The 11,675-nt window shown below is 35.5% G+C and overlaps 1 protein-coding gene across 1 annotated transcript in view; it reads right to left on the bottom strand.

The window, feature by feature from the left end:
- LOC108668351 (serine/threonine-protein kinase tousled-like 2) overlaps positions 1-9,874 on the bottom strand; it is a gene marked incomplete in the record, with an annotated part of 26,352 nt that extends 16,478 nt beyond the window's left edge. The window contains 1 exon segment of the mRNA XM_018155540.2: positions 9,730-9,874. Coding sequence (XP_018011029.1) covers positions 9,730-9,739 — 10 coding nt within the window.
- Positions 9,875-11,675: the final 1,801 nt, after the last annotated feature.

Below are 11,675 nucleotides of genomic sequence, written 5' to 3'. Positions count from 1 at the left end.
TACCGGGACACAAGTTTTAAAGTCCGGGACAGAAGTCTTGTCTCGGTTCATACGTTTATTCCGGGACAAATTTTACCCTCTGTCCCGTTATTTTTTTCCCGGAATTTTCTCGTCTCGTTACGTCTGTCCCGGTTCATTTCGAGAAAATTATTTCGAGACGCAGGAGTCTAATTGCAACCTAGGGCTTGTTGGGTTTATATACCAGAAGAAATTGTCCCCTAGGGCTTGATAGCTTTATGTACCAGATGATCACCAATTGTAAGCACCCAAGTCACTCAGACAAGCCAGAGAGGCATGTTCACGACGAGAAATACAATAAGAAAACAAAAAATTTAAATTAATTAAATGAAACTGGAGTAAATAATCCAATGAGAGAGAAGGACCAAAATGTTTTAATGATATTGTTTGTAAATTTCTTGGATAGTATAATTGTGGCTTAACACTTAATTTAACTCTTAATTGAGAGTACGGTAGCTATTAATTAGTCTCAGACTTCAAAAATAGGTACCATCAAACGGGGTTATAAGTGGCTGGTGGGTAAATTAGGACAGTCCTCTGTCATGGCATAAAAATGTTTTAGCAGCAAAACTAATTGAAATATTACAAAACTAAAAATAGTGGCATAAACATCAACATTTTTCTCATCTATTTAGTATATAGGAAGTAAAGGAATCGTACATTTACTAGCTCTAAAAATCGCTGAAAAAAATGTTACAAAATGATTTTTGGAAAAAGTACTTCTATTAAGGTCTGTGGCAAAAAATAATATTTGCCATATTAAAAATTTTTGCTTTAAAAAAACTTGCAGACTGGTGTTGACTTTAAAACTTTATTGATGGAATTTGCATACCTCAATCCAAAACAAAATGGTGGCTATTTCTGCAAAGATGGGGTATTACGGTGCACCCCTAAAACGCATTTACAGTAGAACCTACTTTAGTAAAGGCTATGGTTAACAAAAAAATTGGTTAAAGATGAATAATTTTCTTTCAATTCAACCATCTCAGCAAAAAAATTTCACTGAGTGAAAAATTAATGCATCATTGGTCATTACAAAATTGTGCAAAGAATATCATAGAAATAATTGTGCACCAGGCAACATAGAATGAAGATGAATTAACCAAAATTATGGTTTATTTCTCCAGAAAATATGATGGTTGTCATTAAAATATTCATTTCTGTTTCAGATATGTTTTTTATGATATTTTTTATACTGAATTAATTCACTTGACCCATTTAAAATGATGCAAAATTGCAAGCCCACTCCTATAAGCTTACAGAGGAAATGCTACATGGGTTGATATGAAGATTGCAGTGGACAAGGTTGTGATGTCCATGGCAGAGAAATTTTTTGGGGGATGTTAAAAATGTTAGGTATAGAATGGAAAAAAGTATTTATTTATTCATGAAAAAAGAATACAATAATATCATCATCATCAATAAAGGGAAAAAGTACAAATCCCAGAAAATATCATTCATTTAACATCTACTTCATCTACAAATGAAGAAGAAGACTTTGGAGTAGTCTGTTAGCAATGGATGAGGAGTACACTCTGAATGCTTCAAACATTTTAAAATTACGCTTTTTTCAAGCGTCCCAGATTACCCCATTTCCATGACTTATTAGGGATGCTTTCTTTGCTTCTGGCACTTCACAAAGTTATGAATATTGTATGAACATTTTTCTAAGAATCATATGATAGCCCTTGCAAAAACCTCTAAAATGAGCCAAACTTATCTATGAAATGTTCATGGTAACAAGTATTCAACGAAAAATGAAATAAAAATTGTCCCTAATTACCCCATTTGATGGTAGTTTATTTCTAGGTCAGTTATTTATTTATTTAAGGGTCATTAATTTATACAGACATACCATAATATGCTCTAAGTGCAGTGAACATGATCATTGCTTCTGGTTCAAGCAAATGCCAATGCTATTAGTAGTCAGATGGGGTAAGACAGGACTGAAACCACTAACAAGCCTGTAGCATCTATACCATGAATAACTAAAAAACCCTAAACCTATTCTAAGGTGTAGTTATGCAATGGGCTTCTAAGCTACAACTCAGACGTTTTGCATCTAACATAGTTTTCTGTACAGATTAAAAAAAGTGAGCTGATCCCATCTTACCCCATTGGGGTAAGATGGGACCAGGCTGGGTTAAGAAAGGACCAACTGGTAATTCTTATGTTACAAGGTTTTTAATAAAAGTACAAATCTGATATTCAATATTATCCATCTAGAAGCACATTATTTGTTTAAACAACCATTTTTACTGTTTTGTGTTGCAGGAAGTCAACTCTAATATCAGTCACATTGAAGTTTTTGTCACGAGAAAACTTTGTTAAGCATAGTAATAGTGGGTTGGCTTTGGTTCATTGTAGAGCACTGCTATATGCTTCATGTATATTTCATTAGTGTCATTGTCTGAAAAATTTATCAAATTGGTAATAAAACCAATAACTAATAACTCAAGTGTCAGACGTCATGTGTTTTCTTGCTAACTGCATTTGTGGTGCACTTCTTCAAACATAGCTCAAGCCCTCCCTCGCAGAGTTGTGATCATAATTATTTTTCATGTTTCTCACTGTGATTTTTCCCCCAGCCAATCATGCACATAGTTCTGCAGCTCACTAATGGGAATAGACATCCCTATTTTCTATATCCCATTGATGCAACTCAAAATAGTGAGCTAAATTTCTCTAATTAAAAAAGCTAAGAAGTTATAATGAAGTTTGAGCAAAAGATGAAAATTTTGACCAAAATACTCCATGTACTACACAATAATATATTCATTTAAAAACTATTTTTGATAAACTGTAGGGTATAAGAGGACCATTTGTGTGGTAAGACAGGACCATTTGTGGGGTAAGATAGGAACCACTTGTGTGGTAAAACAGGATCATTTAGTGGTCCCATCTTACCCCATGTCCAGTCTTTTTTTACCCCATTTTAGAATACATGTCAGGCAGTGATGGTAGCAGGTAGGAATGCCTAAGCCTAGTATGTCTAAAATGTTGTCTATTACTTGAGGTTACCTGCCTACATCCACAAACCTGGCCAAAAAATTTTTTGTCATTAGACAGAGCTTATTTCCCAAACAAGGTTAACTATTTTGTGACCCTGCTTTACGTAGGTTTTCTTTAAAAATTAGCCAGAAATTCATAATTTGCAGAAGAGGGTTGCCACAAACACTGAAATGACAGGCAATGATTGTTCTAACATATTCTTTTGTCAAATTGAATTCAGTGCAATTAGAATGCACACCATGGGCTGGTCCTTTCTTACCCCATGAAGGCTGCGATCCTGTCTTACCCCATTTGACTATAATGAAAACAGAATGGCACCCAGCAGTTGGAAGATCAGTAGAACCATATTCTTTCAACAATGCATAATGAAAATTACAGGTTAAAAATCTGGGTATTAGTGTAAAAATTATTTATCAATCCTTGAAAGTAAATGAAATTACTTCTACTAATGAAGGAGAAAAACAAAGGTCAAAGAAAATTACGTGAAGAATAAATCTTCGAGTGGGACATGAGAATTATTAAGATCATAAAGGCATTCTTTAATTTATAGGTAGAATTGTATAGTATCTTACACTTCAGAGATTGGAAATGGCTATTAGGCACAAACCAATTAATTTTCAGATATATACCCTTTGTAATCAGTATATACATGTAGGGATCTTATTTGGGATTTCTTAGACAACAATATGAAGAAAAAGATGGAAGGAACCAATGTGGTGAATGGAGAATTAGGAGAGCGGGTTAACAATCCCGTAGCAGTCTGCTAATGCAAACTTGCCTCCCTCTGGGTTAAGTGCAAGAATTTATGTTCAGCAACTGCAGAGGTATGCATAATGTGCTAGTGTCTTTATAACCTCTACTGTATCTGTTGATACTGTACTCATGTCATATCTTGTTTCTTTGGGTGTTATCAAATTTGTATTGAGGATTTATTTTCATATCAGTGTTTAGTACCGTACTATATCTAATTGATCGTTAATTAGACTTTGTTCTTTGTAGGGAGCCATCATTGCCTAACAAGCTGTTACCTACGCCTAGCCACTCCTGTGCTCTAACTTTATTCTAGATTACTTAGGTTTATTTGAATTTGTAAGCACCAATTAATATAAATGGTTTTTGTATCTGAATTTATTATTCATTATTATTATTAACTTTCCTACTTTTTCAACATTTTTATGCATAATTGTGCTAGGCAGGATAATTGGCTTCAATTTCTTTTAGCAACTGGACAAGACATGTATAATTTAGAGCAAATGTCTCAATGCATCACTGCATTTTGATGATTTAAATCAGTGTCTTGAGACTTAGCATCAAACAGCCGCTAAGTCTGAGTTCCCAATACTGGCAGATTGGCGTAAAATCTGATCTTGCATGTTAGTTAGACCATCACCAACCCATGGTCCTGCAATCACTTCAGTGACATTTGTGGCTAACTTGCTCCTTTCCTCAAGAATATTCTTCTTGAGGCAACTGACAGTTTTCAGAAAGCCAGTGAATGGCCAGTTCTAACATGCTGTAGCTGACTTCCGGCCACTAACACTGTGGGGAGGGGTTGAAAGGGGCACTGGGGAGGGGCTATGTCTGTATAAGCCTATACAAATGTCATGCAATTGCATTATAAAAATCTTAGTAGTTGAAATCAAGCCTGAAATAATGAGTGGGTACAAAAAATTATGAAATAAAAGGTGTTAAAAGGTTAATATATAATTAAAATTATTTTTTTTTGGTACCTATTGGTAAGGATTATAGAAGTAGAATAATAGGCACCAGATATCCAAAAGTTGCCAAAAATCACACAGAATGCCACTGCAAAAGCAAGATGCGCAGTGAAATAGATTCCCAGCACTGGGATAGCAATTAGCAGAATTTTTTAGCTTTCAGTCTCACTTCAGCACTAACATTTTTTTTGCAATCATGTTACAGCAAGACTTAGAGCAGTAGCTTGCCATGAAATTTGGATTCTCAGCTTCAAGTTTGAGTTGCACCCAAACCTCCTACCCCCTGTCAAGTGTGAAGCACTCCGGTCATGGCAGTGGAGCTAAGTACCTGTCCAGATCCTGGAATTTCACCATGATTTGGAACTACGAGATTTCAGCGCATTGAGTAAGCAGGAAATTTCCCATCCTGGAGTTGAGTTAGCCCAAGTCTTATCCAATTTGGAGTATCAGGCAGAAGTATCATAAAATCATGGGTAAAAATAATTGGTTCAGGGGTGATTTTTTCAATTGTGGATATATATTGGTCTTTTTCACATTTTCTCACTGAATAAATTTTAAAGAAGCCATAGGAAAGCTAAATTCACTGGTATTTTTCATCTTTTTCATCAGGGTGCAGAAAGTGGGTGAATATCAAAAGATATTTGGTGACACATCAGCAGCAAAATTGATGCCTTCTGAATATCTTGCTGACACATTTGGATTGAAATTATTGCATTTTAGAAATTACTTCAAAATTACTGCAAATCTGAAAGACCACAAGAGCACACATTAAGGTTTCCAGTATGCCAGATCCACACTCAGGAGTCAGGATGATGTATGTTTAGGGGGAATTTTCTCACACATAATGACTTTTTTAAGCCATTGCTGCACACAGTCGGCTCACACGCACGAGAGTCCACACGGCGCACAGATACATTTTGTCAGGGGACAGGAGACAGAAAACGTATAATACTAATGAGCGTTTAATTATCCGTAAATAATCTATGATTTACCTTGATATAAAAATTTTATGAAAGTACAAATATAGAAATTTAATTTAGAACAAATTATATACAAATTTCTTATGGCAACATCTGACATTGTTTGTTTACATCCCGTAGACTGTATCTAGGTAAGAACCAAGTCCTCAGAAATTGGGCAAATGAAGTAATCAAATATTAGTGTTAGATGACAGATTTTGCTTGTTCTATATATTCCAATAGTGCACTGATGGGGTTATTAGAGGTTGACTGACTCCTTTCATTAACTCTTTAATGAAAGGAGTCGAAAATTATTTCATCATTCTAATTAATGGAAAATAGTTTTATATGTCTATATAAAATATGTCTAGACAGCTGTCATCAGAAATTCCCAAAATAATGGTATGGCACCATCATCTTTGCAGACTTTTATGCAACACTGATAGTACATTGTCATGTGTCATCGCTATCATATGATGTGTCCCCTTGAAACCATTCATATTTTATTTACTGACATCCACACGCAGGCAATTTCCCATCCTGGAGTTGAGTTCATCTATAAAATTGACCTTCAATGTTGCAGAAAATGAGAACTGATAATGAAAACAAACATTTTCGGTGCCTGTATTTTTTTATTCAATGGGTTTGTGCCATGCAAACCCATTTTACTGGCCAGGCGGTTGTCAGGAACATAACGTATTCCCGACATTGACATATGGGTTTGAACTATTTGCCAAAACCAGTCTTTCATTAGAAGGCACTGATCTCAAGCCATGTCGATTGTTGCCTTCTATTCTCCAGTTCTGTAATTCATGTCCAACCAAATTGAGATCTATGAATGAATAAATATTCATAACTGTGCCAACTCTTAGAACCTGGGTTATTACGATAGAAATCTAAACAACTTGATGCAGATATGTTTGTGTGTGATGGAGCTGCCGTGCATTCATCTTTGAACATTTAGCAGCACGGTGCATGGCGCATTTTTTTACCATAATATTATGGCGCAGATTGATAAAATGCCAACATAAATTCCTGTGCACCTGGCACATCTTCCTGACCATGGCATCAGATGGATCAGGAAGCAGTGAAGCTTGTCCGGAAATCAGTTGCAATGTGTGAAAGTGCTGCGGAGCGTGGAGAGTTAGGGATATACTATCAAAGTTGCTTGCAGCACTTTCTACTTAAAAATTACCCGGCAACAGATCTTGGAAATGACTGGTAACGCTTTGGGCTAAAAATCCATATCTTGGCAAGGCTCCAGGGTGCAGAAAGTGGGTGAATATTGCAAGATCTTTGGCAAGCAGCAAAATTTATGCCTTCAGATCTTGCTGAAACATTTGAATTTAAATTTTTGCATTTCAGATATTCGCCAGTCTTTGGACAACTATTTAGAAAATAGTTAAAAAATCTGAAAGACTGCAAGCGCACACAGTAGACAGTAGTGTTTCCGGTATGTTGGATGGATCAGAAGGCAGTGAAGCTTATCTGGAAATCAGTTGCAATGAGTGTAAGTTGTAACTGTGTATGGTAAGTGTTGCAGTGTGTGGAGAGCAGTGTGGAATTCCAGAGGGGTAATATATTAATTGGTAAACATAGCAAATTGGAAAGCAGGTCCCAACAATCAGGAACATCCAGTACATTTCCACTTTCAGTCCATCATCATTACTGATGAGTCTGCAAGATGCCACAGCTGTTTCATTGAAAAAAAAAAACAGCGCTTGCATCATCACAGTAACAAGAATCCAATCAACGCTTGAATGCGTCCAACATAGCAGTCACAAGAATCCAATCAACGCTTTAACGTGTCCAACGTACTGTCACAGGGATCCAATCATTGCTAGAACGTGTGCAACGTCACAGCCACTGGAATCTAATCAGCAATAGAAAGCTAGAAGGGACTGCCTCAAATGCACACAATGTTAACACACTGATGCTAACTTGATGCATACTGCTACAATTCTTATTTCAAGAGCATAATACAATAGTGTAGTTATGTCATTATTGATGGAATCGCAAAGAATAACATCTTCACTATGTACACTCACTCACAAATACATGAAAAACTGCCTATGATTCAATCCACACATACAAAACTGACCACCAATGCAATCAGCTGAGACATGCAATATCCTTTCGTTGCAATCAGCCAATCGAAAAATGTAAACAAAGAAGGTAGCAGGGATACCAACTGCACCGGCAACCAATGTGAAACTGACATCAATATAGTCATGTGAAAAAATGAAAGATACGAATTCTTCTATATTAAAAATGTATCAGTAACTGACATTCAACAGAAATCACAATGGTTTAATAACCTCCGTAAATATTATACTTATACATGCATGCAGAATCAATCGTGTGCAACAGTGGCGGGAATCTAATGATGGTTAGTGGTTAGTTCTCATTACGCAATTGGTGGGGTAGGTAACTACAGAACATTACCGAAGATAAAGCTCCCAAACTTCAAGACGATAATCGAGTGAAAACTTGCGTGATATATTGTGAGCCTTCTAAAGTTTTAATAATGAATAAATCACAAGGTTCACAGAATCTAAAGGTTTGAATGCTAAATTTTTGACTTTCGAGTACTCTATTGACTATTGAGCCTATTCTAGTCAGTCAACTGTGAAGTGTCATGTTGTTTGTTGTGCATTGCCTTTTCTTCAAGAAGTTTCTCCAACTGCCAATGAGTTTCTTCTCAATTTGAAAGCTGAGGTAACAAATAGATGCCATAGATCTTTTTTTATATTTAATTTGAAACTATTATGTTGGGAGTAAATAGTATTTCCTTCTGTAGATCCATCCCTCTTGCTCATCTGTGAGTGACGTGTGCAATCAACAATCTTGCATGGGACCTCCTCTGTGTTGCCTGGCTTGACGTTCATACGATCATAGCTACCATACCCGAAGCCAATTTCTGATGGCCTCGGGCCTGCAAACCTGTTTCTAGTTGCCTGGAACGTTTTTTTAAGGCAGAATGCTTTTTTTATGCGAACCATGAATTTTAGAATTCCAGCCTGGTGGAGCGTAGGGAATATACTTTCAAAGTTGTCAGCAGCTTTTTCTTATTAAAAATTACTTGGCAAGGCATCTTGTAAATGGCTAGCAACATTTTGAGGCTTGCCAACTTGGCAATGCAGCTTGCTAACTCTGCACCCTGGGCAATGCTGCTTGCACCCTCTGCACCCTGGCTTATTCATGGATATCTTTGCCCAATTTTCCATTTCGAAGTCTAATCTTGAATATTAGATAAAATTTGTTAAAAATTGTACCTAAAGAGTAATGTTTTATGATTAATTTTCTAAAATTGCTTGCAAAAATGCACAACTTCTATTTTTTATAAAGAAATTAGGCATGGACCCAGAAAACATAAAATTACCTGCCAGTATTTTTCATCTCATTCACAAGGGGGCTTCTGCCTAATTTTCCAGAATACAACTGAGTCAGAGCACAGAGGAATTAGTATTAGTATTAGTATGTACCTAATCTACAACAAGTAGGCATTTTGAAGCATAGCACAAATAATAAAATGCCAGTTTTACTGTGTATTTCAAAACTACAATAGACACTGTACTCAATAACTTACTCTTTGAAATTATAATCAACAAATTCATTGACTAATACTAGATTTACTAAAATACCATGCTAAATTATCTGCAGCAAGGACACCTACACTCAAATAACTTCAAATAGTGCATAAAAAATTAAAATAAATGAGTGGAAACTCACAAGAACCATTTTCATCAAATTGCACAACAAAATCAGATGATGCCAAATGGGAAGAGCCTCCATTTTCGGTGAACTTAGAAGACATTCGGACGATCAATGTTATTTTTCAAGAAAAAATTTTCAAAGTGATCACTCACAAATTATCTTTAACTTTATTATCAGTGATGACTCACAATGAATATTGCAATAAATACCACGCAAAGAACGAATTGTAAACGTAATTCAGTGGCAGGTACACAGCAACTTCGGCGCCATCGATTCAGCAATGTGATCACTTCTTAAAAACTTACCAACAGACATTTTGATCTGAAATTATCATTTTTAAATTCTATGAAGTAGCAAAAATTATTTCAAATGATAAAACAACACCAAAACTCTGCATAAAAGCGTCAATTAACGATTATATATTCGCACACAGAGATGTCTCTCTTTCACCAGCACAGTGGACTATGAAACGCACCACCGGCAAACCCTCGTTTAGAAAATGGGAAATTTCGAAAGGAAACTGTTTTAAAAATTCGATCGAGCTATTTTTGCGCAAAGCTTGTCAATATATCAACTGTACTTAATGCAATTGCAAAGACTACATTGAAAATACGATGGTTACTCAAGGCCTGACAGAAAGAAAGCAATGATGGCTGCTTTAAATGTAAATAGCAGGTAAATCACTAATGACTTGAACCCGAGACTACTAAACATTATTCGCATACGCTCTTCTAAGAGTTGATAGCATGTTTTCTTGTTGATCATTATTGAAATCATAAAACATATTTAAATAATGGGTATGATGGCCTGTAAGTAAATCGACAACTGCACTTACTATTTATCTATTATAACGTTACTCGGACGTTCTTCTATGTTCTGATCGGCGACAGGCCACATCAGGCCTACCTTTCAGCACCGACATCGCTATGTTATGTTGCGTTATGAGATAATTGCTGTTTGTTTTGTAGTTAACCACAATTGAAATCATAAGACATATTTAGATGACGGGTGTGACAACTACCTAGTAACTAAATCGACAAGTGCACTATTCATATACATAACACTGAAGAAATGAACAACTAATTTGCAAAAAAATTGAAAGTACAAAAGTGAACAACGAACTAAGTTGGTTTGTGCATGATAAATGGATCTAGAACTACAAATGTTTCAATTACACAACACCATCTCGTCATGTTTACGTACCTAGGAGAAAATATATAAAATGTAAACTTAGTTGCATCAGAGCCAATCCCTATTATTACTAGCATTTTGTAGAAAAAATAAATGAAAGAAGTTTGAAGGCCTTGATTTTTGTTTCAGTACAACTGTACAGTACAGTAATTTTTGAAAACTAATATTTGTTTAATAAGCTTAGTTTTTAAATAAGAAAGTACAGTAACAAAATGAACTGCAAGATAAATGACAAAATTAGACACGATAGAAACTACTGAAAAATTACCAAAACCTTCAGGAGAATCTCATGACTTCAAATTTTTTTCTCAAGCAGCAAGTTAGGTAGAGAGCTGTAGATTCATCGGCACAGGAAAAGGAGGCATGGCAAAGAGCGCGCGAGGCAGACGATCGCCCGCGTATCCACGCTGTGGTGCACTTGAGCTTCTCTTCTTCGCCCACACCTGCAATGCTGCGACCGATGGCATTTGAGCCGCCGGATGAGATACTGGGCTTGGGAAATAAAGTTTCCCCCTAAGTATTGTAATGCTGTTGGTATAATCAGTGATCGTGTAGCGAGTAATATTCGGCGTAACGATTAATTACAAGTTAAAATATGCTGTACAACTCTTACAGAATTGAACATGTAAAATTTAAATAATATTATTGCTGCAAAAAATAATAATTGAAGGAAATATTTTAATTTTATTAGTTTTATCTATATTTTTAAAATTAAAATTTAGATTTAATTTTTGAATTGACAATGGCTAAATGAGATAATTTTCTTTCGTTTAAATGTTAAAAGCAGTACAAAATTTGCACGGAACTACATAGGAAGCATTTTATAGTGCTTCATTAAGCGAATTACCTAACGCTTGTTACGAATTATTAAATCTCATCACCCTAAGGTATGTATTCTATGTAACTATATAGAAAAAAATATACGAGTAAGCTAAACTTAGGTTTGATAAAGCATTTTAGTTACAGCAGCACAACAGCATTGAACAATAATTACAGATGGTCAATGACATTTTTGTATCACTACAGTTCCTCCAAAAAATATTTTCAATGTCCGTAATCA

Source organism: Hyalella azteca, unplaced genomic scaffold (assembly GCF_000764305.2).
Source record: "Hyalella azteca isolate HAZT.00-mixed unplaced genomic scaffold, Hazt_2.0.2 contig13297, whole genome shotgun sequence".
Taxonomy (NCBI): domain Eukaryota; kingdom Metazoa; phylum Arthropoda; class Malacostraca; order Amphipoda; family Hyalellidae; genus Hyalella; species Hyalella azteca.
This window is presented reverse-complemented; position numbering and strand designations above follow the sequence as displayed.